The sequence below is a fragment of the Cervus canadensis genome, chromosome 28 (genome assembly GCF_019320065.1).
Source record: "Cervus canadensis isolate Bull #8, Minnesota chromosome 28, ASM1932006v1, whole genome shotgun sequence".
Taxonomy (NCBI): Eukaryota; Metazoa; Chordata; class Mammalia; order Artiodactyla; family Cervidae; genus Cervus; species Cervus canadensis.
In genome coordinates, this window is record NC_057413.1 from 19916182 (window position 1) to 19942062 (window position 25881).

Sequence of the window (25881 nt, forward strand, 5' to 3'; positions counted from 1 at the left end):
AGGGTGGAGGAGCCAGGTCTGATGACTCAATTGGCTTGCAGTCTCCTCTGGGCTTGCAGAGAGCTGGCCTGGGCAGAAGTGAAGCTGCCTACCCTTCAGGTTTAACAGGAGGGTGGGTAGGGGAGGGAAGGGTGCCTCAGCCTTGCCAGCCTCAGCACCCCAGGACAGGGCTGGAAAGAACTGCAGACAAACTTAACTTTCCACTAAGGTTCTGGGTCGGACTCCAGGCAAGCACAGGACTGATCTGACTCAGATGTCTGGCTACCAGCCAACCAGGCACCCAGGCACCCTCCCCTCCTGTCTCTCCCTCTGGTATGGGACTCTTGCCAAGAAACATACCACTTAGAGCAATCAGATTACTGATTGTAATCTCAAAAGGGTATTGTTGAGTGGGGGGAAAGGCAGAAGGTGTTTCAGGGGCTGCTGGGAAGACAGCGGTGCAGGGGCCACATGGGGAGAAGGGATTTTGGGAGCCTAGAGGGTGGCAAGGAGCGCTGCTGTAGATTTCCTAGGTCCGCCCCTCCCCCTCCTCTGGGAGGCTGTCTTCTCGGCAGACAGCAGATAGATGCATGACAAAGGGGCCCTGATGGCTCTGTCTTGGGGGTTGGGGAGATGGCTGGGGAGGGGCCCCTTCTGGTCCAAAGCACATCTCCCCACCCCCACCAGGTCCCTTAATCTATCAGTTTTTTTGGTAGTTAGTGGTTTAGAGGCAAATATAGCTCCAGTTTCGCTGCCCTGTAGATCTTTCATCAGATCTATGGGAAGTCTTGAAATGCACGCATATATTAGTTGCCCAAAAAGTACTCAGATGGGCTGGAACAGGGGCTATGTGATATGATTTTAGGAGAGAGGGGGAAAAAAAAAACAAAAACAGGCTCAAAGGATTCCCAGATGTGACCAAGGTGAAGGCGGCAGGCCACAGTCAAGAGGACCCCCAAAAGGACCCCCAGCACCTCAGAAGGCAGATGCTGAGCAAACAGCCTCAGACAGGGCGGGGATGAAGAGATGCCTAAGTCGACAGAGTTCCATGTTCCAGGCTCAGGATTCTGGCCCTTCCAAGGTGTATGGAGCTCTGGTCCACAGCCTTTCCGGAGTCCCCCCAGTTCACCTCGGGGCCTTCATCTGGGGCAAGTTTGGGGAGCAGACAGACAAACATCATTCCTAGCAGACAGGCAATCTGAAAGCTATTCTCTTGCAAACAGAGAATAAGCACTAAGCCTGCAGTGTGAGCCCTCAGGACCAGCCCAAAACCTGTGGGAGAGCTTAGTTAGGGCAGGCTTCCTGCACCTCCACCCCAAGTCACTCTCCAGCTCCTCCTCATCTTTTTGCCAGCCCCCCTAAACAAAGGCCTGGGGGGCTGGGGGAGGGGTAGAAGATGAGGCTGGATGCCTGTGTCCTCTAGAGGGGGACGGGATACCTAGGCCCCAGTGGGCGGCCCTGTCTGAGGCTCACAGTCTTTGAGGGGTTGGGGGGGGTTGCTTCAGGAGCTCTTTTAGCTGCTCTGAAGGAGATTCTTGGGAGGGGATTGGGGCTGGGGGTTGGGGGGCAGGAAGCTGTCCCCAGGGGAGCCATCCAGGCCCATTCAAGGGTTGAGCACTTGTTTAGGGTTAGAGCTGCCCCCTCTGGGGACCAGGATTGTCCAGCCAAGGCCATTGTCCGGGCCCCTTCCCCCAGTCCCTCCCAAGCCCCTTTGAACCTGAAGTCAGATATTTTTTTTCTCCCCTTCTCCCTCCTAGGCTTTCCCCACCCAGGGCCTAGGGCTGGAGGTCTGGGCTGGTAGGAGGGGGAGGGAGAACCTTCAACTATGGTTCTAGATATTTGGGTCTCTGAAGAGGGGGGCAAGGAACTTGATGTGCGGGACCCACAGTGGGGGACCCGTGGGGTGGTGTGTCCAGTCCCTCTGGCTGGACAAAGGTAGGGAGACTCAGGCCTAGTCAGTCCACATCCCGGCCCCTAGAAGGGAAAGTAGGGTTTCCATCCCTTGGTCTGGTAGGTGAGGGGCCTCTGGAGTCAGGAAAGCTGGGGATGGAATGGAAGCTGGTCTGGCAGCCTGTCCCTGGTGATGCGGTGGATTTTAGCAGGCTGGGCAGAGGGGTGCCAGGCATCACAGTTTTGAAAAGTGAAAGTGTTAGTCATGTCCGACTCTTTTCCACCCAGGGATTGTAGCCAGCCGAGTTCCTCTGTCCATGGGATTTCCCAGGCCAGCATACTGGAGTGGGTTGCCATTTCTTTCTTCAGGAGATCTTCCCAACCCAGGGATACAACCAGGGTCTCTGGCATTGCAGGCAGATTCTTTACCATCTGAGCCACCAGGGAAACGAATCTGGCCAGTTGTCTAAACGGGAATTGCCTAAGTTCCTGGACTGCGATGCTGGAGGACAATGGGGAAGGAGCCTGTTAAAAATTGAGGAGTAGCCCCAGCAGGACTTGACACATACAGCATAAATGTTTGAGGAGTTGAGAGGGTGGCAGGGCTCGGGTGAGGAGACGGTGCCAGGGTGTCTGTAGAGGGGTCCTGAAGAACGTGCAGGGGGTATGGGAGGGACCCCTCACCCTGCTGTGTGTGAGCGTGGGGAGGGCTGGGCGGCCTGTTGGGAGCTGGAAGTGAAGGCCCGCATGGGGGACCTGCACCGAGAGCCTAGGAGTCTGGGGCCTGGAGAGGCGCCTGGGTGGAGATCCCTGGCTTTCCCCTTCCAGACACCGCTGCCACCAGCAGGCAAACACCCTCCGCCTCAGTTTCTCCCACCCCCACCGTCCCTTCCCCCAACCCATCCAGGGGGCGGGGCCAGAGGTCAAGGCTAGTGGGTGGGATTGGGGAGGGAGAGAGGTGTTGAGCAGTCTCTAGGAGATCCCTCGTTTTCCTAGGCCCCCGGCTCGGGGTGCCTTCCTTCCCCATGGCGGGACACCTCGCTTCTGACTTCGCCTTCTCGCCCCCGCCGGGCGGTGGAGGTGATGGGCCGGGAGGGTCAGAGCCGGGCTGGGTTGATCCTCGGACCTGGATGAGCTTCCAAGGGCCTCCCGGTGGGTCGGGGATCGGGCCGGGGGTTGTGCCCAGCGCCGAGGTGTGGGGGCTTCCTCCGTGCACCCCGCCCTATGACTTGTGCGGAGGGATGGCCTACTGTGCGCCGCAGGTTGGAGTGGGGCCGGTGCCCCCAGGCGGCCTGGAGACCCCTCAACCCGAGAGCAAGGCGGGAGCCGGGGTGGAGAGCAACTCCGAGGGGGCCTCCCCGGACCCCTGCGCCGCCCCCGCAGGCGCCGCGAAGCTGGAGGAGGAGAAGCTGGAGCCGAACCCTGAGGAGGCGAGTGAACTGCTGGGGGCGGGAGACCGGTGACCGCGCGGGCCGGGGGCGGCCACGCGAGGGGAGGTGGTCGGGGACCCAGGAAGGGAGCGGGCGGAGGCAGCTCCCCGGAGCAGGGACTGGTGTGTGGCGGCTGCAGGCCGCTCTGAGCTGGAGCCAGGTGGGAACCAGGGGCCGGAATTTAAGAGAGAACCGCAGGTGAGGGCAGGGCGGCCTGGGGCAGTCGGAAGGCGGCCTTGCTTCCCCCCTCGGCCCTTGTCAAGTAGGTCCTTCCACTTCCTAGGTATGACCTGGGTCGGGTCACTCATTACCAGCCAGCACCAGACCTAGCTTGGGGTCTGAGCCCCTTCTACCTGGATCCCTTCTGGGAAATTTGCGCCTTATCAGACCCGGGATCTCGGGCCTTAGGGTTAAGTGTGGCCCGAGGGTGAAAATAGTGCTTATCCCAGGGTTATTGTTCCTGAGAGTCTAGGGTGTGACTGGTTTCTGATAGAAGCTCCTGTTTGGGCTGTGTGAATGTGTGGAGTCTGGGTTTTCCTTCCATCAAGTTTAGGGCTTGTCTTCCCTTGACCTCTGCCTTGCTCCCAATAAGTCACAGTCGGGCAGAGTGCACACCCTGACACCCCCTTATAAGAAAGCTGGAACACCAATTTCAGCCATAATTACATAAGCAGTGAACAGGGGGAGAAAAGGGGAACAAGTCATCTGCAGGCCATTCCTCAAATGGAGGGTTTGCTGAGGGATTGAAGTCTTCTGCATCTAACCCGCTGGGGACTATTAAGGATATATCTTCTAGTCTGAGGAAGAGACAAGTGCAAGCAATTAGAGATGAAGTACTAAGCCTTTAGACCTCTCCGGAGGAGGTGTGATTGGTTTCAGCTGACCAAGTAGCTCTAGACTCTCTTTGCTGGAGGCGACTGCTGAGCCTTGAATGATAATGGCTGCCAATTGTGGTCCATTTCCTAAGTGCCTGGCTATGGGCTCAGTTTCTACATCATTATCTCATTAACCAGCACAAAATCTCCTAGGGAGGTATTATTAGCCTGTTTCATGGGTCTTAACTGCTAAATGGTGAAGCTAGAATTTGAACTGGGGTTCATCTTATTTCAAATCCCCAAAATATGATTCAGAAAAGCCAAGATGGGAGGAGCTGACATTTACAGGCTTGCGACATTGGTTGAGCAGAAGTTGGCCTATTTTGAGTTTGACGGGACTGACGTCCCATCAGATAGTGGGTTGGCCGCAAAGTTCATTCATGCTCAAATGAACTTTTTGGCCAACCCAATACTTCTTTAGGTTTCTAGGACTGCACAGAGGCCTGACTATTCTTCTTCATCTTCTGGCCACTGGCCTGCTATTGGAGAGGCTCCATTCATCCACCTTTGTTCTGTCTACCTTTCCTTTCATCCACTGTCAGGGCTCAAATGTCTTGTAGACATAACCACCACATGTTCAGTCTCCTTCTGGGATGGCTCCCTGCACTGCCCCCTCCCTGTCCATTACCCAGAAACTCAAGGCTCAAATTAGTCATCCTCATTCCTTTCACATCCTTACATCCAGTCCTTTGGAAATAACGCAATCTTTACCTTGGATAGAGATGCTGAATGGATCACTTGGAGCCATCCTGGTCCCAGTCGCCATCATCTATTTATGCTGGGATTGCTGCAGTTGCCTCCTTACTCTGTGGTCAGTACATCAACCGGAGTAATCAAGAGTCAGGTCATTTCACTGCACAAAACCCTTCAGCGACTTTCCATTTCTCTGAGTAAAACTTAGTCATGATGGCAGCTGCAGGATCTGTCTGGCTCACTTCTCTGATCACATTAGCTCCTCTTCCCTTTCCTCAGCCCTCACCCTTCTCTGGCCATGCTAGCTTTGTTACTGGCCTTGCTGCTGACTTTGCTACTGCCCACCTCGGGGCCTTTCCACTTAACTCCTTCCTTTTGCTCAAACATGACCTCTGACTGTCTTATTCAAAATTGTCCCCTTCCCCATAATTCCCTACTCTGCTTTACTTTTGCCCGTAGCACTTCTAACCTACTGAATAAGAATTATTTCATCACGATGAAAGCTCCATGGGGCCAGGGTTTTTTGTCTACTTTGTGTAGCCACTGGCTTACAGAAGGTGCTTAATAAATCTGTGGAATTTGTCAATGAGGATGCTTTTATATTGCAAGAAAATAAATAAAAATATTTTATTTAAAAATAAGGGATAATCAGGTTTTTAAAAATTGAGCACTAACTATATAGAAAATACTTTATTCATACCGCGTATGACATGTTTTGTAGTGTGCATGTGTTTGTGAATGTGCATATCTTGTTGTGGTTTGTGGGACCTTCAAAGTAATCTGGAGAGAATCAGAGACATGGTGCTCTGTATTTCTCTAGATGCAAAACTTCCTCAAACTGGGGTTAATACTAGAGTCAAAAGCTTTTGTGAGTACTAAAGAACTGAAGGGCAGGAGCCCCCTTCCTAACCTGACATGTGTCCTCATTGAGGTTAGGGCTTCTCTTTCCATTATTGAATGGTGTTCTGCATCTGGTGGATGTGTTGCTTTCTGGGCTAGATGACATTTGTGTTATTTCTGGTTGTTAGGTGGGCAGCCTAGAGGCAGAGATACTCTCACATACCTTGGGGCCCAAATGGAAGAGAGGGTGAGGTGGATAGCTGTCACATGTTCTTACATATCCTCTGCTTTTTAAAATGCAGTCCCAGGACATCAAAGCTCTTCAGAAAGACCTTGAACAATTTGCCAAGCTCCTAAAGCAGAAGAGGATCACCCTAGGATATACCCAGGCCGATGTGGGGCTCACCCTGGGGGTTCTCTTTGGTGAGTCTCCTGCAGCATGTTTTGACCCATGAAACACGAACTACATCTGCCCTGGAATGAACATCCCTGAATTGGGGCCTTTCCTCCCCACCAAGGGAGTGGGGGAGGGTGTTGCTACCCTCTTTATGGGTGAGGGTGGGGTGGGGGGAAAATACTCGACATGGACTTTTGAGTTCTCTGGGAAGAGTATCCAGTGTGGGGTCTTGGAAGGGTGGGAACAGGTGGCAAGGCCTGTGTCAGTCTTGGGGCAAAGGGGCCCTACCTGCTACCTCACTTTGCCTCTTCCAACCCACCTCCCCAGGAAAGGTGTTCAGCCAAACGACTATCTGCCGTTTTGAGGCTTTGCAGCTCAGTTTCAAGAACATGTGTAAGCTGCGGCCCCTGCTGCAGAAGTGGGTGGAGGAAGCTGACAACAACGAGAATCTGCAGGAGGTGAGGGTGGGAGGGATGCACAGGGACGGCCCTATCTCGTCTGATTTTCACTGCTTTCATCTCTGGCTGGCAGCGCGCCCTCTGGGAGCCAGTGGCCCTCAATGGCATGAAGTGTGATTCCTCTGTTCTGCTGAGAGCAGGTCCAGGGTCACTTGTCTAAACCTGTCTTTCCAGGATCTTTTTCATACCTCCTGGCCCTGGTGACAACTGGCTGGTACTCCTGAACAGTTGGCTCTTAAAGTCATTGTCTCCCTGATACTGATCCTTAGCACGTTTGGGGCTTGCCCGCCCATTTCTTTCCTTGTCATCTCCTCCCCACCTGCCCAGATATGCAAGGCAGAGACCCTTGTGCAGGCCCGGAAGAGAAAGCGGACAAGTATTGAGAACCGAGTGAGAGGCAACCTGGAGAGTCTGTTCCTGCAGTGCCCAAAGCCCACCCTGCAGCAAATTAGCCACATCGCCCAGCAGCTCGGGCTGGAGAAGGATGTGAGTGCACCTGTCTCTGTCCCCGTGTTTTCCGTCTCCTCCTCCCCAGTCACACCTCCAGATCTCATGACCCAATGCCCCTCTCCCGTGTCCTCCACTCCTAGGTGGTCCGAGTGTGGTTCTGCAACCGTCGCCAGAAGGGCAAACGATCAAGCAATGACTACTCCCAACGAGAGGATTTTGAGGCTGCTGGGTCTCCTTTCGCAGGGAGACCCGTATCCTTTCCTCTGGCGCCAGGGCCCCATTTTGGTACCCCAGGCTACGGGGGCCCTCACTTCACTACGCTGTACTCTTCGGTCCCATTCCCTGAGGGTGAGGCCTTTCCCTCGGTGTCTGTCACCGCTCTGGGCTCTCCTATGCATTCAAACTGAGGTGCCTGCTCACCCCAGGAATGGGGGGCAGAGGAAGGGGAGAGCTAGGGAGAGAACCCTGGAGTTTGTGCCAGGGCTTTGGGATTAAGTTTTTCATTCACTAAGAAAGGAATTGGGAACACAATGGGTGTAGGGGCAGGGAGTTTGGGGAAACTGATTGGAGGGAAGGTGAAGTTCAATGATGCTCTTGACTTTAATCCCCACATCACTCATCACTTTGTTCTTAAATAAAGAAGCCTGGGACCTAGTAGGTGGACATTTTTGTCTTTGGTTTATCCTCTAGTTATTGAAGAGTGGATAGGATATTTAATAGTGTATGTTAACAGCTCTCCGACCCAAATGACCCCGAAACGAAGGTTGCTGTTTACACTGCGCAGAGGCACAATGTCAGAGGGAGGTGTGGGGTTGGATCCCAAGTTTATATGGATAGGGCTCTTTATAAGTGTGAGCTAGTTCTTAGGAGCCTGTGACTTGCGGTCCTGTGGAAATTGGAGATGGAACACCTTTGCCCAAAGATGCAGTTATTACATAGTCTGTTCCCTACTAGGATCTGGTTTTTTGCTTTCCCCCATTCTACTCTGTAGTCCTCAGTGGCCTTTGTGCTAAGAAATCAAGCCTTGACTCATTTCTTCTGTATATCACCCCAACCAGAAACTCCACTTTGGGCTTTCTTGATACTGGGGTCCATTTGGTTTTCACTTAAGGTTTTTGCCTTGTCTGTGACTCACCTACCACTACACACCCTTTAGTCCTGACTCTGCCACTTCCTAATTAGGGCTCTTGCTCTGGAGCCTTTCCTTGATCCATAAAAAAACTTTGGTTGGTAAGTCTAAGTAGAGAAGGAAGGGGATGGACATGCAGGTTGCAATAAGATAGGTCAAGACAGGACTTTCCTAGTAAGAACTATAGAAACACTGCTTTGACAGTGTGCTGGCTTGGTGTGCGACTCAGAAGAGACTCAATGTAGCATATGTGGGTTATATCGATAACTAGACCAGGCTGGCATCTGCTCTAGCTGGTGTCTCAGGTTTTCTCTTCTTGGTAGTACTGATGAAACTTGTAGAAGTTCCACCACCCTCATGAATTTGACCAAATCCAATTTACCTTATTTTAACGGCAGTGACTGTTTTCCTTTAAATTAGCAACTGTAATTACCTAGATTCCCCTTTTCCTGTTTTCCTCTGCCTCATCTGCTTGTCTCTTCCTGTAAGTATCTGAATTAATTTTCCAGACTTTAAATAACCAACTCCATTCTCTCAAGAACTGGAAAGCAAGGAGTATCAGACCCACACAAAGAGCAAATACCTTAGAGCGTATGAAGCTGCTCATTCTTTATTTGGAAATGGAAGCAAAGCTCTGAAGTCAGGTCACAGTCAGCAGCAGGATCACCCACAATGTAAGGAAGTTTGGGGTCTGTGCTCTAGGTTTTCCCAGAGATACCTTAGGCGATACCATCAAAAACATTAAGAACTTGCTTGTTCAAGGCTGGAGCTTATAACTTCCCAGGCATGACCTGTACAATTGATGGGTACTCTTGACCACAGACATTCTAATGTCCACACAGCAAGGACCCACAGCTTGTGACAGTGGGAATTTCCAGCTCACTGGTAACGTCCTGGAGGCAGCAATATCTTTGGCAGGAAGCCATCTTTTCTGTCACCGTGGCCACGAGGCCCTGCTCCAGGCCTTGAATTGATAATCCACAGGAGTGGACACTTCTCCTGTAGTCATTCCCTCCTGGAGAGGCAAGGACAGAAGAGGGCAGCTCTTAGGATCCATTGGCACCCTTAGTGTCCACCCCTGGCCTGGAGGTGCCGGCTCTGTCTTCTGTTGCTTTGGTGGTGGGCCTTAGGTCTGGATGCCTGCACGACAGCCTGGGCACCGGAAGTCAGCCTCCCTTGCAGCCTGAATGCTGCAACCAACACAGGCCACATGGAACCAGATGTCACAGCCATCACACTGAACCCAGGCCACTGTCTCTTCTTGGGGTAGGCAGCAAGAAGGGGCTGCACAGGGCTCCCCGCCCCCAACTGCAGGGGGAGCCCTGGGGTTGTTCAGTGGGTGCTTCCGAGGACGCCCACGTCGATTTCTGAAGAAAGGGACACAAAAACCAAGGTCACTGGAAACCTGCAGAAGCCTGGAACTCCCCCCCGCCCCCCCGGGATAACTGCAGAGGGAACCCATAGAGATTCACTAGACTAATGGTGAATCTGGCTAGCAGAGCTATCCCAGATCTTGTCATTGCAACAGGTGTTCTACCTCCCATCCCCACCACCCAAGCAGATAGGTACATCTCAGCCTAGGGCTCTAAAAGAACCAAAAGCAGTGAAATAAAGCCAAGTTCACTTACCCACTGGGTGTCAGTGGGGTTTTCTCTACACGGAGTTTCTTCTTAGGCTCCGTCAGGACTGGTGAGGGGCACTTGGGATCCTCTCTCTCATCATCCAGTTCTTCCAACACGCGGTGAGCAGACTTCCTCCGGTTTCTTGGGGGTGGGGCAGAAGGGGCGGTCCCCACTTCCCCGGTGGGAGTGGGAACAGGTGGACTCTGTGGCCCACCCCCACTCCGTGAGAAGGTGAGGGGCTGGGAGTGGAGCTTGCTGAGGCTGCCAATGGAGTTGAGGATCAGCGTTGCTTTGGGGGCTGGGGAGAGGGTGCTGAGGAGGCGCTGTGGAGCCCCCTGGGAGGGCAGCATGGGCCGGAAACCAACCCCGGTTCCCTCTTCTCCCCTAGATCGTGGGGTAGTAATGGCAGCAAAATCTTGAGGTTTGACTCGGACTTGCTGAAACAAGTAGAACTCTGAAGGGCTGGTTCCTGGGGGCCCTTCAGGGCCAAAGGTCAGAAGATCACCATCATTCAACTCCAGCCTGTGACCTCTTGGGAGTCGGACATTATTGACCAAAGTCCCTGTTGATTATGGGGCACCAGACAGATACAGAGAACGAAAAAAACAAACGACCGGTCAGAAGTGGAGAAATCTGGTCCTGTCTGGTTTTCTGGGGAATACGAGGAAGAACACATGCATGTCATGAAATCCTCACATTCTAAGTCCCTCAGTAGTAGGTGTCATCAGATAAGAAACTCCCTGTGAGCTAAGAATGAGTTTTTCTCTTTTTTTTTCTTATGCTTTCCCTCAAGGCACATGGAATGAACTTCCCTCAATCCACTAAGGTCTGGGTCTCAGAGATGCTCACTCTCAGCTCCAACTCAGCACTTATCAGCATAGCTCAGACTATCTGGGTTCAAATCCAAATTCCACCATTTACCTGCCACGTGACCCTGGACAAGTCAGCCTCTTTATGCTTCATTTTTGTAAAATGGGTCATTTGTGCTCACCTATATTTAATGCACATAAAACAGTTCTTGTCTCATAATAATCAGGAAATGAATGTTGGCCAATTGAAGTTGTCCACTCCCCACTCGCAAAGACATATTTTATTTTATGTTTTTCAAAGACATATTTTAGCTAAGAGGAAACTAAGACTTAGAGAGGTGAAGTGGCAGGCCTGAGTGATGTTACCAGGGGCCAACAGCAGAACTCATGTAAATCCAGGCCTTCTGAGGCTGCCTAACTGCCTCCAAGACAGAGAGTAAGGCACATGTCCAGATAATTAAAACAATTCAACATATATCACAACTGCCCTAAGGCAAGAACAAGTGTCTAAACAATCTGGAAACAAGTCTAAGCTTGCCCCTCCTCTGCCCACCATGGTCTCAGAACAACCCCACTGTGACGCTCCAGGCTGTGGATCTACCTCCCACCCCCTCTAGGAGCTAAACAGGATCAGCCCCACAAAGAGCTTCTGACACTGCACATTTCTGGTGGAAAGACAGAGTCTGCATGACAACCGTCCATCCAACCTGATGGGGAGTTTGGGAGGCCGGCAGAGTCCCTATGGAGTCTCTTAATTCATTCCAGCCTAGAACTGCGACTGCCCCAGCATAAGGCTGCCCTGCTCACTCCTCACCTTGGCTGCTGTGATTCTCCAGGCTGACCCTCCAGTCATCACCCTGGCGCTCCGCATGCAGCTCTGCGTGGACCCCAGAGATGAAGCCTGGCTCGTGCTGTGGCCGCAGGGTCACATCACAGAGATCGGCCCTGCAACCCAAGCGGTAGGTGCAGCCAGCTCCACTGGGGGGGTGGAAGGTGTGGAGATCGACATCCTTGCCGACCCCTATGCGCAGCAGCTGGAAGCAGGGCAGCATGGGCGGGGCCCCCTCGGCACCACCTCTTCACTTCAGGAATCCATCACCTTGTCCACGCCCTGGGCCATGTACAGCTGGCCTAAATTCACTTTCCGTCTGATGCAAACTTGAGCTATCCTTCGTGCAATTTCGACTTTGAGCACACTCCCTGAGTAGGGCAAATTCAGGGTGCAGGGACCCTAGGATGCGATGTAAAATTGGCTGTCAACAGCTTTGCAACTGAAAAAATTTGGTGAAAGTTCCAGTGTAGTGCAAAATAGAAGGCGTCCTGTGGCACGAAGTTGAATCGGATCCTCCCTCAGGCCGCAAAATATTCCAGGAGCCTTCAATCTGTGCAAGTCAACAATACATTAGGCAGCTTCTAGGGCAATTCGAAGTGTAGGTGTGGCGGGCGGGGGAGGGGTGCTGCCTCTGTGTGATATACTAACTTGTCACTTCAGTGTAATTTGGAGAAGCTTCTTCCTGTCAAACCTGCTTTTCCTAATAGAGTAACCCTCCTGCTAGCTCACGCTTCACTCTTCTAACCAATCCCTCATTCATAACTAGCTAGCTTGAACCCCAGTGGGAAGTGTACTCAGTCACCCCTCAAAGGCAGTGCAAACGGGGCTCTACGTTGTCCAACAAAGTGGAGCTAAACCCCTGCTTTCTGGTTTCTCCAGGTGGGATAAAAACAGAGGAAAGGGCTTCCCGGGATGATTCAAGACAAATCCAGCCTTTTCCCTCCCCGCCCCAGCCCGGATTTGTATCTACCGCGCTGTGCAGTCTCGGAATGGTTCCCTCTCCAGGCAATGCCAGCCTGTGCCGCAGCCCAGGACCTGTCGGGATCCGGCCGGGGTTGGTGTTCCTGCGGCTGTTTGACAGCGAAGAAGCCAGGGCCAGGAGGGGCGCGGCCTCCGCGCGCGGGCATCGCCGACCCCGCCTTCGGAATTCCCGGATCTGGACTTCGAGCGGAGCGAGCCCGTCCCCCGAGCCGTTTCTGATTGGCCATCTCGTTTGCCCTCCTTCTCTCCATTGGGTGGCTTGCTGGGATCTCCCGCCTTCCGCTTTTTCTGATTAGTTCACAAGTTTTCCCGGGTTCCCGGAGTTGGGAGGAGCCGCCAAGGCGCGGAGATGCCCCCAACGCCTTAATTGGGCCTGGCTTTAGACACTACTGCGCCTGCGTGCGCCTCTTCCCCGCCTCCTTCCGGAGTGGTAACCCTGCAGGCTTTAGAGCGTCCCGCCAACTTGCCCGCTTTGCGCAGGCGCGGTCAGGGACCCTGGCCGCGACCGGGAGCTAGGTGTAGGGGGTGTGGCCAGAGGACTGTAGGGTCTCTCGCGCTGGGTAAGGGGCATTCGGGAAGAGTCAGTTGGGGGCGGGAAGGGGCTGAGAGGGGGTGCGGGGGTGGGTTCAGGGGTCCACAGGGCCGAGGGGTGTAAGAGCAGGGTAAAGGAACAAATGAGGTGGTCAGAACAGCCTTAGAGCTCAGCGTCCAGCAGGGCGAAGACTCAGGAGGATCTGGGGGAGAGGAGGGAGGGAGTGCAGGCTACTGAGACATGAGAGGGTGAGGGGCCAGCATAATTCCTTCAGGATAAAAGCAAATAGTGATGTAGGGAGGGATAGGGGTCCCAGATTGGGAGAAAAATAGATGAATTCGGGTGGGAGGGTGGGGAGATCTTGACAAGACTTCTCTCTGCTCTAGGACTCTGGAGAGGCAGGTGGGAGGCAGGAATGGAAGCTGAAGGGGCGATAGAGAGAAACTGAGTGGAAAGTTGCTGGCACGGTTTGGATGAGATGTCCGAAACTAGCTGACTTTTCTGCTAAGGAGTCTAGGCTGCCTGGATTCCCCCAGTGATTCTGGGGAGGCATCCTGTGCTACATGTGGCCACATTCATCAGGGGCCAGGCCTTGGGCCAGCGCTTTGATAGGGAAGGACCCGGGAGTCATGGCTTGGTGGTGTCTGGATGGGCTTCCCCAAGGCCTTGGTGAGCCATGGAGAGAACTCTGGAGACTGGGCTCACGGCCCCTGCATCGCATACCTCAATTGTCACCTTCATCCAGGAACTGCAGAGACTATAGAAACTTAAGGAGGAGGGTAAAGGCACTGTCCAGAATTCTAAAAGTATGAGTAAAACTTCACAGCCCCTCAGCCTGTCTCAGTAAATTCTCTCCACCTCATGGCTGTTGCCATAGTCTGTCAGGAACCAGACTGAGACAAGCAAGGGATCTTGGGGTACTTCCTGCTTCTTTTGGGAAGTAGGATAAGAAGAGCTAAGAGTCGGATGGACCTGGCTGTTATTTAAGGATTATGACTTTGTTATTGTAGGGGCCCTCTCTTTGGAAGGAGGCCTGAAAATTGAATTGGAGTGTCCTTGTTTCTCCTATTGTTCAGGGGGGCATAGATGGCTGTAGACCGACTCTAGAGACTTCAAATAATGTGGAGATGTTTCGACCTTCAGGTCAGTGGGACCTGCCATGGGGACTGGTGATGGTGTCTCCCTGGAGAACTGAGTACCTTTGTCCTTATGATTCTTTAGGTTCCACTGGGCTGATTCCCCCATCCCACTTCCAAGTTCGGCCCCTTCCAACTCTGCCGAGAATGGCTCCCACATGGGCCTCAGACACTCCCCTGGTCCAGCGCCCAGCCCATCAAGATGTCTTAGAGAGGCGGCCAGACAACCAGAGACCTCAAGTGACCATGTGGGAACAGGAAGTTTCTGGCAAAGGGCAGGAACCAGAGTGGAGAGGCAGGTACGGATTTAACGTTACTGTTCTCTTGGACTTGCTTGTCAATGACCCTTCTTCACTGTAATAGAGTCCTTAGGCTATTTCAACCCTTAGTTCCACAGTTTGTTCATTTTTTTAATAAGCAGTTGTTGGTGTCTACAATGCATAAATAATAGCAGTGTGCTAGATGCTAGGGACAAAGATAACAAAAATAAGAGATCATGATATCAAAGAATTTAAAATCCTAAGGGAAAAAATTGGTTGACCCACAGCTGATTGTACTAAGCATAGTATAAGGCAGGCTGAAGAAGTGTGAGCTGGATATACAGACTGGGTGCTGTAGTAGTATGAGTTCATTTGGTGGAGCTGGCCATGCTCTCTGTCCATGTGTTGTCTATGAAAATTCTTATTCTTCATGTTTCATGTGAGTCTTTTTCCAAATGTACTGGAACATCCTTCTGCCATTTTGTTCTTGAGCAGGATTGCAGTTGGTTCTACTTTGGACCTTGTCAAAGGGAAAGAAGCAGGATGATGAAAGGGTAGTGTGAGAGCATCAGGAGATGGAGACTCTCTGTGGCTTGTTTGGCTACCCCCTAGTGCAGATGACACCACCCTTATGGCAGAAAGTGAAGAGGAACTGAAAAGCCTCTTGATGAAAGTGAAAGAGGAGAGTGAAAAAATTGGCTTAAAGCTTAACACTCAGAAAACCAAGATCATGGCATCTGGTCCCATCACTTCATGGGAAATAGATGGGGAGACAGTGGAAACAGTGTCAGACTTTATTTTTTTGGGCTCCAAAATCACTGCAGATGGTGATTGCAGCCATGAAATTAGAAGACACTTACTCCTTGGAAGGAGTTATGACCAACCTAGATAGCATATTAGAAAGCAGAGACATTACTTTGCCAACAAAGGTCTGTCTAGTCAAGGCTATGGTTTTTCTAGTGGTCATGTATGGATGTGAGAGTTGGACTGTGAATAAAGCTGAGCGCTGAAAAATTGATGCTTTTGAACTATGGTGTTGGAGAACACTCTTGAGAGTTCCTTGGACTGCAAGGAGATCCAGTCAGTCCATCCTAAAGGAGATCAGTCCTGGGTGTTCATTGGAGGGTCTGATGCTAAAGCTGAAACTCCAATACTTTGGCCACCTCATTCGAAGAGTTGACTCATTGGAAAAGACCCTGATGCTTGGAGGGATTGGGGGCAGGAGGAGAAGGGGACGACAGAGGATGAGATGGTTGGATGGCATCACTGACTCAATGGACATGGTTTGAGTAAACTCCGGGAGTTGGTGATGGACAGGGAGGCCTGGCATGCTGCGATTCATGGGGTCACAAAGAGTCGGACACGACTGAGCAACTGAACTGAACCGAACTGAAGGGTCCTTTGTCCAGTCACTTAATTTCTGTAGGCTACAGATCCTGTAAAAAAGTGTTGGAGAGTCCAGTGGTTAGGATTCCAAGCTTTCACTGAGAAGGACACGGTTCAGTCCCTGCTTTGGGAACTAAGATTCCACAAGCTACACGGCACAGCCAAAAAAAAATTTTTTTTAAAGTGCTGTGGTTCTGGGCCTCAGTGAGGGAACTGTGTGAAGAATCATCTTATAAGCTGGTTTCAGCTCTCTAGAGGTTGGGACTTTGTAATTTATTGGGATGCTGCCCTCTCAGACTTCTCATGCAGGATATCTAACAGTTAAATAATCCTAACTGGCACTTAGCCTTGCCATACTGATACTGGAAGCCATCACTTCTCTTTGTACCTCCATCAAACTTTTCCCTGCCCTTAAGTCAGAATTCAGCAGTCTCAGTGTCCTTCAGACTTCTCCAATTCAGAATGTGTAGCCTAATGATGTACACTTGTGATGGTTAACACATCTGCCTGTATATTGCCTTCAAGAGAGGTTATGGTCCATTAACTCAGCTAACTTTTGAGGTCCTGTGGACCCAGGTATGCTTAGTAGGGCTGCCTTGAATGATAATGGTGGCGGAATGCAGAGATCCCCGTGGCCCAGCTTCATTCCCTGCCATCTCTCCACATAGGAGCAGAGGGATCCTCTCCTCTTCTCCTATCTCCATTTATGCCTTGGCTGCTTTCACCACCAAACTAACCTGTCTCGCCTATGCTAACCTGTCTCTGAAGGTCCGTGGAGCTGGCAGGATCGCAGGCCCTGAGCCAGCAGGCTGAGCTGATCTCTCGGCAGCTGCGAGAGCTGCGGCGGCTGGAGGAAGAGGTCCGGGTGCTACGGGAGACCTCGCTGCAGCAGAAGCTGAGGCTGGAGGCTCAGGCTGTGGAGCTGGAGGCACTGGCACGGGCGGAGAAGGCTGGCCGCGCTGAGGCCGAGGGCTTGCGTGCCGCCCTGGCTGGGGCCGAGGTTGTCCGGAAGAACCTGGAAGAAGGGAGCCAGCGGGAGCTGGAGGAGGTTCAGAGGCTGCACCAAGAACAGGTGAATGTGGGTGTGGGGAAGGCTCGACTGCCCAGTGGGGAGCTGGGCGGGAGCTCCCCAGCAAAGAGCAGGCTTTGCCGAAAAGAGTAATGAGGTGTTTGGTGAAGGTAAAAAAATACAAGTGACCTGGAAAGAGGGAGAACTTTGGTGTGTTGGTCTTATTCAGATTGCCCTTTTCCACTCAGACTCAGGTGACCTCCCATCACCTGAAGCCCTGCTTCCTCTTCCAGGGGGAAGTAGTTTGTCTTTCTGCTTTACTCCAAGTACCCAGTTCATCTGGGAGCATCGGGAATGGGAGTGAGGGGTGTGGGAGGGGTCCTGAGATGGACTGGGAAGGGGAGATTATTCAGTCAGCAGGCATGTATCCATGCTTCCTCTTTGCCATTCCTGAGACAAGAGCTGGGACACTGGGGTGAGCAAATCAGTCAACTCCCTGTCCTCGTGGGTGGAGCTGACAACCCAGTGGAAGACACATTCAGTGCCTTATTTAACTATAATTAATTAACTGTGATCGGGAGAAGTACCATGAAGGAGGACAAAGGAGCCCCACTGGTCTAGGGGCTGGGGAAGGCCACAACATGACTCCTTCAGCGTATCTGACCTTTACCACTGCTGGAGGTGCTGTGAGAAAGAGACAAGCTCTCTGCCTTCCTTGGGCTTCCTTCCGGATGGCAGGAAGTAGATAGTAAGCAGGTGCAGAAGCAGGATCATTTTGTAATGATAAGTGCAGGAAGGGCACGAACAGATGACAGGACCAGGCAGGTGATGGGTGGGGAGTAGCGGCCCCGGAAGGCGATGTCATGGAGATCTGAGGAGCTGGGGGAAACAGGCCTTTGGGTAGACTCTGAGGTGGGAAGGAGCAGACTTGTGGGGGACGATGAGAGAGCACTGTGGCTGGAGCAGAGTGGGCAGTGGAGAGACAGGATGTGAACTCAGAGGACAAGAGCTGGCAGAGGCCAAGGCATGACACAGGCTTCACAGACCCAGGGGAGAAGCTGGTCTGAATGCCATGGGAAGCCACTGAAGGATTCTAAGACCGGTCAGGTGATTGCTGTCATTGTCCAGGCCAGAGATGAGGTGGTTTACCTTAAGTTGGTGGCACTGGATATGGAGAGAAGTGACAGTGTTTCTGGGGGGATACCTGACAGGAACTGCTGATGGACTGGAGGGTGATGGGAAGTGAAGCACCAAGGATGGTCTCTGTTTTGCTGTGGCAGTTAGATGATTTCTCGGGTGATTGTCCAGGGTCACAGAAAGTGGGAGTGAAGGCCAAGGTTGAAGCAGGGGGCGGATTTGGAAAGCCCAGATGTGGGCCAGCTGGCCCCTGCTGAGTCCTCCCTTCTCTCTGCAGCTCTCGTCCTTGACCCAGGCTCACCAGGAGGCCATTTCCAGTTTGACCAGCAAAGCTGGGGGCCTGGAGAAGTCTCTGAATAATCTGGAAACCCGGAGGTCAGGGGAAACCAAGGAGCTGGCTGCAGCCCAGAGGGAGGCCGAGCTGCTGCGGAAGCAGCTGAGGTGAGTTCAGGGGAGTGGGCGACCCGAGGGGGACCTGGTAGTTGGTGGGTTGGTGGGGAAAGTGGGTCTCCAGGGTGGCCCCCTGATGGCTACTCTGCTCCTACCCCAACCCTAGCAAGACCCAAGAGGACTTGGAAGCTCAGGTGACCTTGGTTGAGAACCTGAGGAGGTATGTGGGGGAGCAGGTCCCTCCGGAGGTCCGCAGCCAGGCATGGGAATCAGAGCGACAGGAGCTTCTAGAAACCGTCCAGGTGAGAGAGTGCCCAACCTGGGACGGAACATAAGGGCTCAAGTCCTGGGCAAGGGCCCCTAGAGAAGAGCACAGTCCCCTGGAGAAAAGGCAGTGCCGTCGAGGGGTGCACAGGTTGGATGCCACCTAAGGGCCACTGGCAGACCTGACAGAGGTGGCTGCCCTCTGTCCCCACCCCGCCCGCAGCACCTGCAGGAGGACCGGGACAGCTTGCACACCACCACCGAGCTGCTGCAGGTGCGCGTGCAGAGCCTCTCACACATCCTCTGCATGCAGGAGGAGGAGCTGGCCCGGAAGGTAGGCCCCTGGCCCAGGCCCCTCGGCCCCTGTGCGCGGGAGGGGTTGGTGTGCCACTCCCAGAACCTGCCGACATCTTTCTTCCCCTGAACACTTCTCCTTGCTGTGGCTCCTGATGCCAGGGCAAGATAGGAGAAACCAGACCCACCTCCTTCCTCTGCTCCCCCAGGAGCCCCCACTCTCCCTGCTTCCTCCATCCGCAGGTTCAGCCTTCAGACTGCCTGGAGCCCGAGTTCACCAAGAAGTGCCAGTCCCTGCTGAAGCGCTGGCGGGAGAAGGTGTTTGCCCTCATGGTGCAGCTGAAGGCCCAGGAGCTGGAGCACAGAGAATGCGTGGAGCGACTGAAGGGACAGGTTGCCTGGAGCCTACTTCCTCCCGTGCTCTCCCCCAGCTCCCTGCTGCTTGAGGAAGGGATGGCGTTTATTCACCAGATACTTGGGTGGCTCCCCTGTGCTGGCTGCACAGCCCTGAGTAAAGGTCCACAAAGACCTGTTCTCATGAGGCTTACACTTTGTGAGGTGGGTTGGCCTTAGGTAGGGTGTTTGGGGATGGCCTCTTCAGAAGGTGAGTGTTTAAGGATCAGTGGGTGGCATGGGCCGAGGCTATGGGTCCTTATGGGCAGGTCACAGGGCAGTTCCTCAAGGTGTGGACCATGGAACATGCTTCTGAAAGGAAACCTGGACCCAGACTCCATTCTCAGGAATGGGGCTTCTTGTCTCCCAGCGTGGCCTTCTTTCAGAGACCTCTGCACTTGCCCCTGCCGTCCCAATGCTTCCCCCACCCCCGCCTTACAGCCTTCTGCTCTGGACCTGCCTCCGTTCCTTTCCCAGGTGGCAGAGCTCCAGGAAAGAGTGGAAACCCAGTGCCAGGAGCAGGCCATCCTGCAGCGCTCCCTGCAGGACAAAGCTGCCGAGGTGGAGGTGGAGCGGATGGGCGCCAAGGTCAGCGTCTGAGACGGGTAGAGGCTGAGGGAGGGTAGGGAGACCCCAGGCATGGGACCCCTTTCTTTACCTCATCCTTCCTAGGCCCTGCAGATGGAGCTGAGCCGCACTCAGGAGGCCCGGTGCCGGAGGAGGCAGCAGATGGCCCCAGCGGAGGAGCAGCTGAGGCTTGTGGCCAGTGCTGTCAGCAGGTATTTGGGGTGGAGGGTGGGTGGAATAGCGTTCCTGCTTCCTAGACTTCCTGGGCATCTTGAGGTTTAAGAGCCTCAGGCAAGCGGGGCTGGAAGGCTGGTTGTCTGGAGGAAGCAGGGCTGGAGGTATCTAGCCCTGTAAAAGTCTCTGTGTTTGTTTTTTATGGGGCACCCCCCACTCCACCTGGCCACATTCTTACCACGGTCACTTGTTATGACTCCCACCCCTGCATGTTTGGCTGAGATGAGGTTAACTTCCTCCTGCAGTTAATAACAGCTTGAGCTAAACAGAGCACCTAGTAGGAGATGTAAGAGGCGCAGGTTTGTTCCCTGGATCGGGAAGATCCCCTGTAGGAGGGCATGGCAACCCACTCCAGTGTTCTTGCCTGGAGAATTCCTTGGACAGAGGAACCTGATGGGCTACAGTGCATGGGGTTGCAAAGAGTCAGACATGACTAAAGCAACTTAGCACAACACAGGAGGATCTCTACCTTCAGAACTGTTCAAAGATGGGGAGTATAGACACTTGATCTTTGTTTCTTTAAAATTTTGCAGGCATGCCTTGTTGGGTTGGGAAAAAATTAAACCTATTTTTTTTCTTTTAAAGTTGAACACCAAAACAATAAATAAATAAGTAAAGTTGAACACCCACAGGCATACCTTGTTTTATTGTACTTTGCTTTATCATTCACATATATTGCATTTTTTACAAGCTGAACGTTTGTGGCAACTCTGCGTCAAGCAAGTCTTTTGGCGCTATTTTTTCCCAACAGCGTTATTTTCAAATTAATGCTGTTTTTAAATATCTAGTTGTTTGTTAAGACATAGTGCTATTGCACACTTAATGGACTACAGTGTGGCATATGCATAACTTTTATAAGCACTGGGAAACCAGAAAATCTATTCCACCTTTGCTTTGCAGTACTGCTTTGCCATATTTGCTTTGTTGCAATGGTCTGGAACTAAACCCAAAGTATATCCGAGGTCTGCCTTTACTTGCTTACTAGATATTCCATCTGTTAATAAAGCATATGCCAGTTTCCTTTTTAATCAGTTGCAAGCCTGTCTCTCATACCAACTTCCTAGGTGTTTCCTTCACAGCTGTTGTTGTAGAACCTTTAGAAACTAGACTGCTGAGAAGCTCAGGTTTCTTTGCACAGGTAACAGCCCTTCCTCAGCTTTGGATGTCGGCTTCAGCTTCTCTTCCCCTTGGACTGATCCCCCTTCCCTGCTTTCTCCATGTATGTAGCAGCACAGGATAGAGGGGGTCGAGTCCTTTTGGAAATGAGATGGGGTTGAGGGTTTGGTGACCTCGTGTCCTCTCCAGCTTTCAGACCTGGCTCCAGGGCACCGTGGCCGAGGTGGAGCGCGCCGCAGCCCGGCTGCCCAGTCTCAGCAGCCGAGTCAGCTATGCTGTCCGCAAGGTCCACACCATTCGGGGTGGGTAGGGTGACTGCCAGCCGCGCCCTGCCTCTGCCCCTGCCCCACCAGCTCTCTCATCCTACACCTACCCTCCTGCCTTCTCTTCCCCGGTCCAAGCATCTCCTTACACCCCTGTTTCCCTTCCTCTCTGCAAATGCACCTCTCATGCTCTCTGCCTTTTCTCCCCAGGCCTGATGGCTCGAAAAGTGGCCCTTGCTCAGCTGCGCCAGGAGAGGTGAAGTCCAGGCCCCTTTAGATTTACTGGGGGCAGGAGTGGGGCTTTAGGGTGTTGGTTGCTGGGACCCAAAAAACACGAGGATGGAGGAAGGATAAGGGCTTAGGGGTCAGGCAGCTGGGTGATTTCCCCCATCTCTGTTTCCCTTCCTGTCTCAGCTGCCCACCACCCCCACCGACCACGGACATGAGCCTTGAGTTGGAGCAGCTGCGGGAGGAGCGGAACCGTTTGGACGCAGAACTGCAGCTGAGCGCCCACATCATCCAGCAGGAGGTGGGCCGGGCCCGGGAGCAAGGTACGCCTGGTGCTTGCAAGTCATCGAGCACGAGCCGGGGGCCAGAGTCAGGGGGCCTTAGGGAAGAAGAGGAGGAGGGAAGAGCTGGGGTCTAGGGCAGGGAGGAACCTGAGTGGGCACCTCCTCTTCCCAGGGGAGGCGGAGCGGCAGAAGCTGAGCGAGGTGGCCCAGCAGCTGGAGCAGGAGCTGCAGCGCACGCAGGAGTCCCTGGCTAGTCTGGGGCTGCAGCTGGAAGCAGCTCGCCAGGGCCAGCAGGAGAGCACGGCAGAGGCTGCCAGCCTCCGGAAGGAGCTGACCCAGCAGCAGGAGATCTACGGGCAAGGTGTGCAGGAGCGGACGGGGGCAGTCCCGGGGTCGGGGAGCGGTGGGAACCATGAGCCCAGACTCCCCTGACACCCTGTGTGCAACTCCACCCCAGCGCTGCAGGAGAAGGTGGCCGAAGTGGAAGGTCGGCTGCGGGAACAGCTCTCAGAATCAGAAAGGAGACTGAACGAGGCTCGCAGGGAACACACCAAGGCTGGTGAGAGTGGCTGGGATGCACATGGTGCTTCCAAGAAGGAGGAAGTGTTGAGATTATTGTCAAAACTTTATTTTGAAAGCTTTTTCTGTTTGAAGTGTGCAAGTCATGAAGTTATCAAGGAAGACTAATTCTCAAGTGGTAAACACACCTGTATAGCCAGTGCCCAGATCAAACAATAGCACTTGACCAGCCCCAGATCCCCCCAGCTCCTCCCAGTCACCCCCCCCTCCACAGAGGCAACCTGACATACCAACGATTACCCCCAATTCTTATTGGGAAGAATTTCAAACACTTAGCCACATTAAAAGAATCATGTAATGGTACTCATCTGCCTTCTCCCCTTAGAGCAGCAGTTTATAACCTTTGATCACCTTTCCTGTCTATCTGTATATTTACACATATTGATATATATACATCTAGGGGGGGAGTTACTGAGAGTAAGTTGCCAACCTGACTATTCAGCTGCATCTCCCACAAGGAGAATATTTTCCTATGTAACCTCAATAGCATGGTCACACTTTAAGAAAATGAACTTGAACTGCACAAAATCTGATATCCAGTCCCTATTCAGATTTCCCCTCCTGCCCTCCAGGAAGCTTCAGGGATGCGGGAGGTACTTGGGGTTGACAGATTCACAAGATTCTAGAGCATCCACCACCCCGCCGTCTGTACAGCAGAGACTGAATGCCACAAAGCGCCGTGGCTCCCTGAGTCACAGAGCTGGGGACCCAGTGTGCCCGCCCATGCTTCTAGGCTGGTGTTCTCAGTGCCCCGCAGCCTCTGGGCTGCCAACACCCATCCCCTCTGTGGCCCGGCTTTCCTGCAGTGATCTCCCTACGCCAGATCCAGCGCAAAGCCACCCGGGAAAAGGAGCGGAACCAGGAGCTCCGGCGCCTGCAGGATGAGGCCCGGAAGGAGGAGGGGCAGCGGCTGACCCAGCGCCTGAAGGAGCTGGAGAGGGACAAGAACCTCATGCTGGTAGGAGGCGGAGAGACTGGGCCCTTCTTGGGCTGGCTGGGGAGCAGAGCTGGGGAGAGGGGAGGGGGCCCTGCCTGGGCTCGGTGGCGTTTAACCCTCTCCTTCCCAGGCCACCTTGCAGCAGGAGGGTCTCCTCTCCCGTTACAAGCAGCAGCGACTGTTGGCAGTTCTTCCTTCCCCGTCGGATAAGGGCGTACCTGTGGAGCCCAGCCCGAAGCCCTCAGAGTCGTCAGCACCCACACCCCCGGCAGCAGCCCTCTGCACCAAGGAGTCCATCAAAGGTAAGGGACGGAGGGCAGGGGGACCCTGGGAACCTTTCCTCCAGGCACTCTGCAGGGCTTGAGCCTTGTTCTCTGTGACCCTGGAGGCCCACAGCCTGCCTTGGGCCAAGAGCTTTCTTTCTCATAACCCTCCCACATCTGGTAGCAGCCCTGTTCCTTGGCACTGTGACTGTGACGGCTTTGTCCACCTCCTGTCCCTCCAGGATCCCTTTCTGTCTTGCTTGACGACCTGCAGGGCCTGAGTGAGGCCATTTCCAAAGAGGAAGCCATTTGTGAAGGGGACAGCCAGACCTCTTCTTCAGTCTGCCTCTGACCAGCTGTGAGGACCAGGAGGATGAGGATGGAAGGGGAATGGGTCGGGGAGGGGACTTCCTCCAGCCGCCCTCGGGGACACCAGCTGCCAAGATGTCATGAATTCTCCCGTGGCTCAATAAAGATGACAACAGTAGGAGTCATGGTTTGGACAGTTCTCTTTGGGGATACAAGGAAATTTTCTCCCCGGAGCCTCTCTTGTCTGGAAAACATGAGAACCAGTCCCTTATACAGCTCTTTCTCTAGATGGTTCCTTTTTCAAAACCCCTTTCCTAGGCTGCCCGGGAGGTTTTTGGAGAAGCTCCAGGTTTTGTTTTATTCTTAATTTTTGTCTTAAAACTACCTCTGGGAAATGGTCAAGGCAAGGGCACGAGGCAGATAAAACATTCACGCGTTCAGCAGGAATCACAGAGCCAGGCAGCGTCCTGCCTTGGTGGGGGCACTGGTGGGTTTGATTGACAGGTGGGTCCCTGCTCACGAGACACTTCTGGTGGGAGAGACAGACGACGGGCAGGTACCTACATGAACAAACGAGTGTTTCAAACAAGTGCTGTGAAGAGGAAAAAAATGAGTGACATGATAGAAACTAGTTCTGTGGGGAGGGGCCGCTTTAGATGAGGGGACAGGCAGGGCTTCTCTCAGGAGGGATGTGCTGCTGAGGCCAGAGTGAGGTAAGGAGCGGGCAGTGCAGCCACCTTGGAGAAGCATGAGGACGGACAGGTCCAGAGGCTGGAGGGAGCCCAAGGGAGGATGCCGCAGAGAGAGGCCAGGCCTGGTGGAGCTAGGGTTTTACTCTTAAGTCAATAAAAACCCCTTGGAGGGACGTTCCTGGTGGTCCAGTGGCTAAGACTCTGCGCTCCCAAAGCAGGGGGCCCAGGTTCGATCCCTGGTCAGGGAACTAGATTTCTACATGCCACAACTAAAGATCCTGTATGCCACAACTCAGACCTGGTCCAGCCAGATTAAAGAAATAAATAGACAGCCCCTGGAGTACTTTTTAAACTGAGAACAGCCACACAATTTGACCTACATATTTAAAAGAGCTATCAACTGGCTGTGGAGGACGGGCTTGGGGGCATGGGATGAGGAGAGAGAAGAATGGAGTCTTCGAAAAATTGAGTCGCAGGGGACAGTGGTATTCCTGACCGCTGGGGAGCAGACCAGGTTGTGGAAGAAGAAGTGAGTTCAGTTTTGGACATTTGCTTCTGAGTGGCTCATGAGACATCCTGACAAAGGAGTCCTTGCTGCGGGAAAGTTCAAGGGACATCTCTGAGTGACTCAGACCAGACAGACTGATGTCTTAAGGATGAGGGGAGAGAAGCGGGGAGTGGAGAGTTCCCACCAAGGACCAGGGGAAGGGCGGTGAAGATTCTAGAGGGAGGCGGAAGAGGCTGAGGTGCCAAGGGGAGCTGAGGCAGCTTCTTCCAGAGCCTCTGGGTGTGACTGACTGGAACCAGCCTTGGGGTGGGGAGAAGGAATCAGGATGTCTTGTACTTCCTTCTTCACCTGCAGTCATCTCAGGTGGCTCCTGGATGAAATTCCTCGTATGTCACTACTTGGGAGGCCCCCTTTGAGCATGGAGAAGGTGTATGCTGGGGAGTGCAAATTCCAGGAAGAATTGAGCCCCAAGAGAGGGTTACCCTGGGGTGGGTGGAGGAGGCTTGGCGTACCAGCTGAGATGGCCCTGGCTGTGTCCCAGGTGTTTGAGAGAGCACCCCCGCCCATCCTCTCCCTCCTTGTCCCCCCAGTTGCCCGCCCTCTGCCCTGCATCTTGCCTCTCAGCCCCTGTAATTACACTGCTTCCCCACGCATGCTTGCTCCCATTCCTTGGCTTCCAGGGACCTCGAGGGATGAGAGGTAGAAGTCCCTGTTA

At 53.3% G+C, this 25881-nt stretch overlaps 4 protein-coding genes across 8 annotated transcripts in view; 3 read left to right on the forward strand and 1 right to left on the reverse strand.

The window, feature by feature from the left end:
- The window catches only part of LOC122429593 (BOLA class I histocompatibility antigen, alpha chain BL3-7-like), a 425948-nt gene that overhangs the window by 347511 nt on the left and 52556 nt on the right, over window positions 1–25881 (forward strand). The gene's annotated exons all lie outside the window — the stretch shown is intronic.
- On the forward strand, window positions 2833–7669 carry POU5F1 (POU class 5 homeobox 1). The gene is made up of 5 exons (XM_043450072.1): window positions 2833–3299; window positions 6010–6130; window positions 6432–6562; window positions 6890–7048; window positions 7153–7669. The coding sequence occupies exons 1-5, from the start codon at window positions 2895–2897 to the stop codon at window positions 7417–7419; spliced, it is 1083 nt and encodes a 360-aa protein (XP_043306007.1). The 5' UTR covers window positions 2833–2894; the 3' UTR covers window positions 7420–7669.
- TCF19 (transcription factor 19) lies at window positions 8722–12563 on the reverse strand. The gene is made up of 4 exons (XM_043450073.1): window positions 12375–12563; window positions 11387–11954; window positions 9770–10325; window positions 8722–9508 (listed from the first exon to the last, which is right to left on the reverse strand). The coding sequence occupies exons 2-4, from the start codon at window positions 11622–11624 to the stop codon at window positions 9268–9270; spliced, it is 1035 nt and encodes a 344-aa protein (XP_043306008.1). The 5' UTR covers window positions 11625–11954; window positions 12375–12563; the 3' UTR covers window positions 8722–9267.
- On the forward strand, window positions 12794–24147 carry CCHCR1 (coiled-coil alpha-helical rod protein 1). Of its 5 annotated transcripts, none has more exons than XM_043450031.1 (18): window positions 12794–12945; window positions 13994–14060; window positions 14139–14352; window positions 16468–16771; window positions 18123–18286; window positions 18402–18537; window positions 18723–18833; window positions 19037–19186; window positions 19664–19774; window positions 19859–19965; window positions 21293–21405; window positions 21577–21622; window positions 21781–21917; window positions 22051–22239; window positions 22336–22437; window positions 23264–23415; window positions 23525–23696; window positions 23900–24147. In XM_043450031.1, exons 2-18 carry the CDS (start codon window positions 14045–14047, stop codon window positions 24007–24009), a joined length of 2334 nt encoding a protein of 777 aa, XP_043305966.1. In that variant the 5' UTR covers window positions 12794–12945; window positions 13994–14044; the 3' UTR covers window positions 24010–24147. The 5 variants fall into 5 exon arrangements, with proteins under 5 accessions (XP_043305966.1, XP_043305969.1, XP_043305970.1 ...); XM_043450034.1 differs by having other exon boundaries at window positions 23567–23696; XM_043450032.1 differs by having other exon boundaries at window positions 12814–12945; window positions 13928–14060.

Bases quoted from the DNA above. Each gene is read 5' to 3' on its own strand.
- CCHCR1 (XM_043450036.1), top strand. From the start codon at position 13,481: ATGTGGCCACATTCATCAGGGGCCAGGCCTTGGGCCAGCGCTTTGATA. The intron at 13,724-13,993 runs GTATGAGTAAAA...CCTATTGTTCAG, and splicing joins CACTGTCCAGAATTCTAAAA to GGGGGCATAGATGGCTGTAG. The intron at 14,061-14,138 runs GTCAGTGGGACC...ATGATTCTTTAG, and splicing joins GGAGATGTTTCGACCTTCAG to GTTCCACTGGGCTGATTCCC.
- POU5F1 (XM_043450072.1), top strand. From the start codon at position 2,895: ATGGCGGGACACCTCGCTTCTGACTTCGCCTTCTCGCCCCCGCCGGGC. The intron at 6,131-6,431 runs GTGAGTCTCCTG...CCACCTCCCCAG, and splicing joins CACCCTGGGGGTTCTCTTTG to GAAAGGTGTTCAGCCAAACG. The intron at 7,049-7,152 runs GTGAGTGCACCT...CTCCACTCCTAG, and splicing joins AGCTCGGGCTGGAGAAGGAT to GTGGTCCGAGTGTGGTTCTG.
- TCF19 (XM_043450073.1), bottom strand. From the start codon at position 11,624: ATGCTGCCCTGCTTCCAGCTGCTGCGCATAGGGGTCGGCAAGGATGTC. The intron at 10,326-11,386 runs GTGAGGAGTGAG...CATAATCAACAG, and splicing joins GGAGAATCACAGCAGCCAAG to GGACTTTGGTCAATAATGTC. The intron at 9,509-9,769 runs GTAAGTGAACTT...CCCTTTCTTCAG, and splicing joins ACCCCACTGACACCCAGTGG to AAATCGACGTGGGCGTCCTC.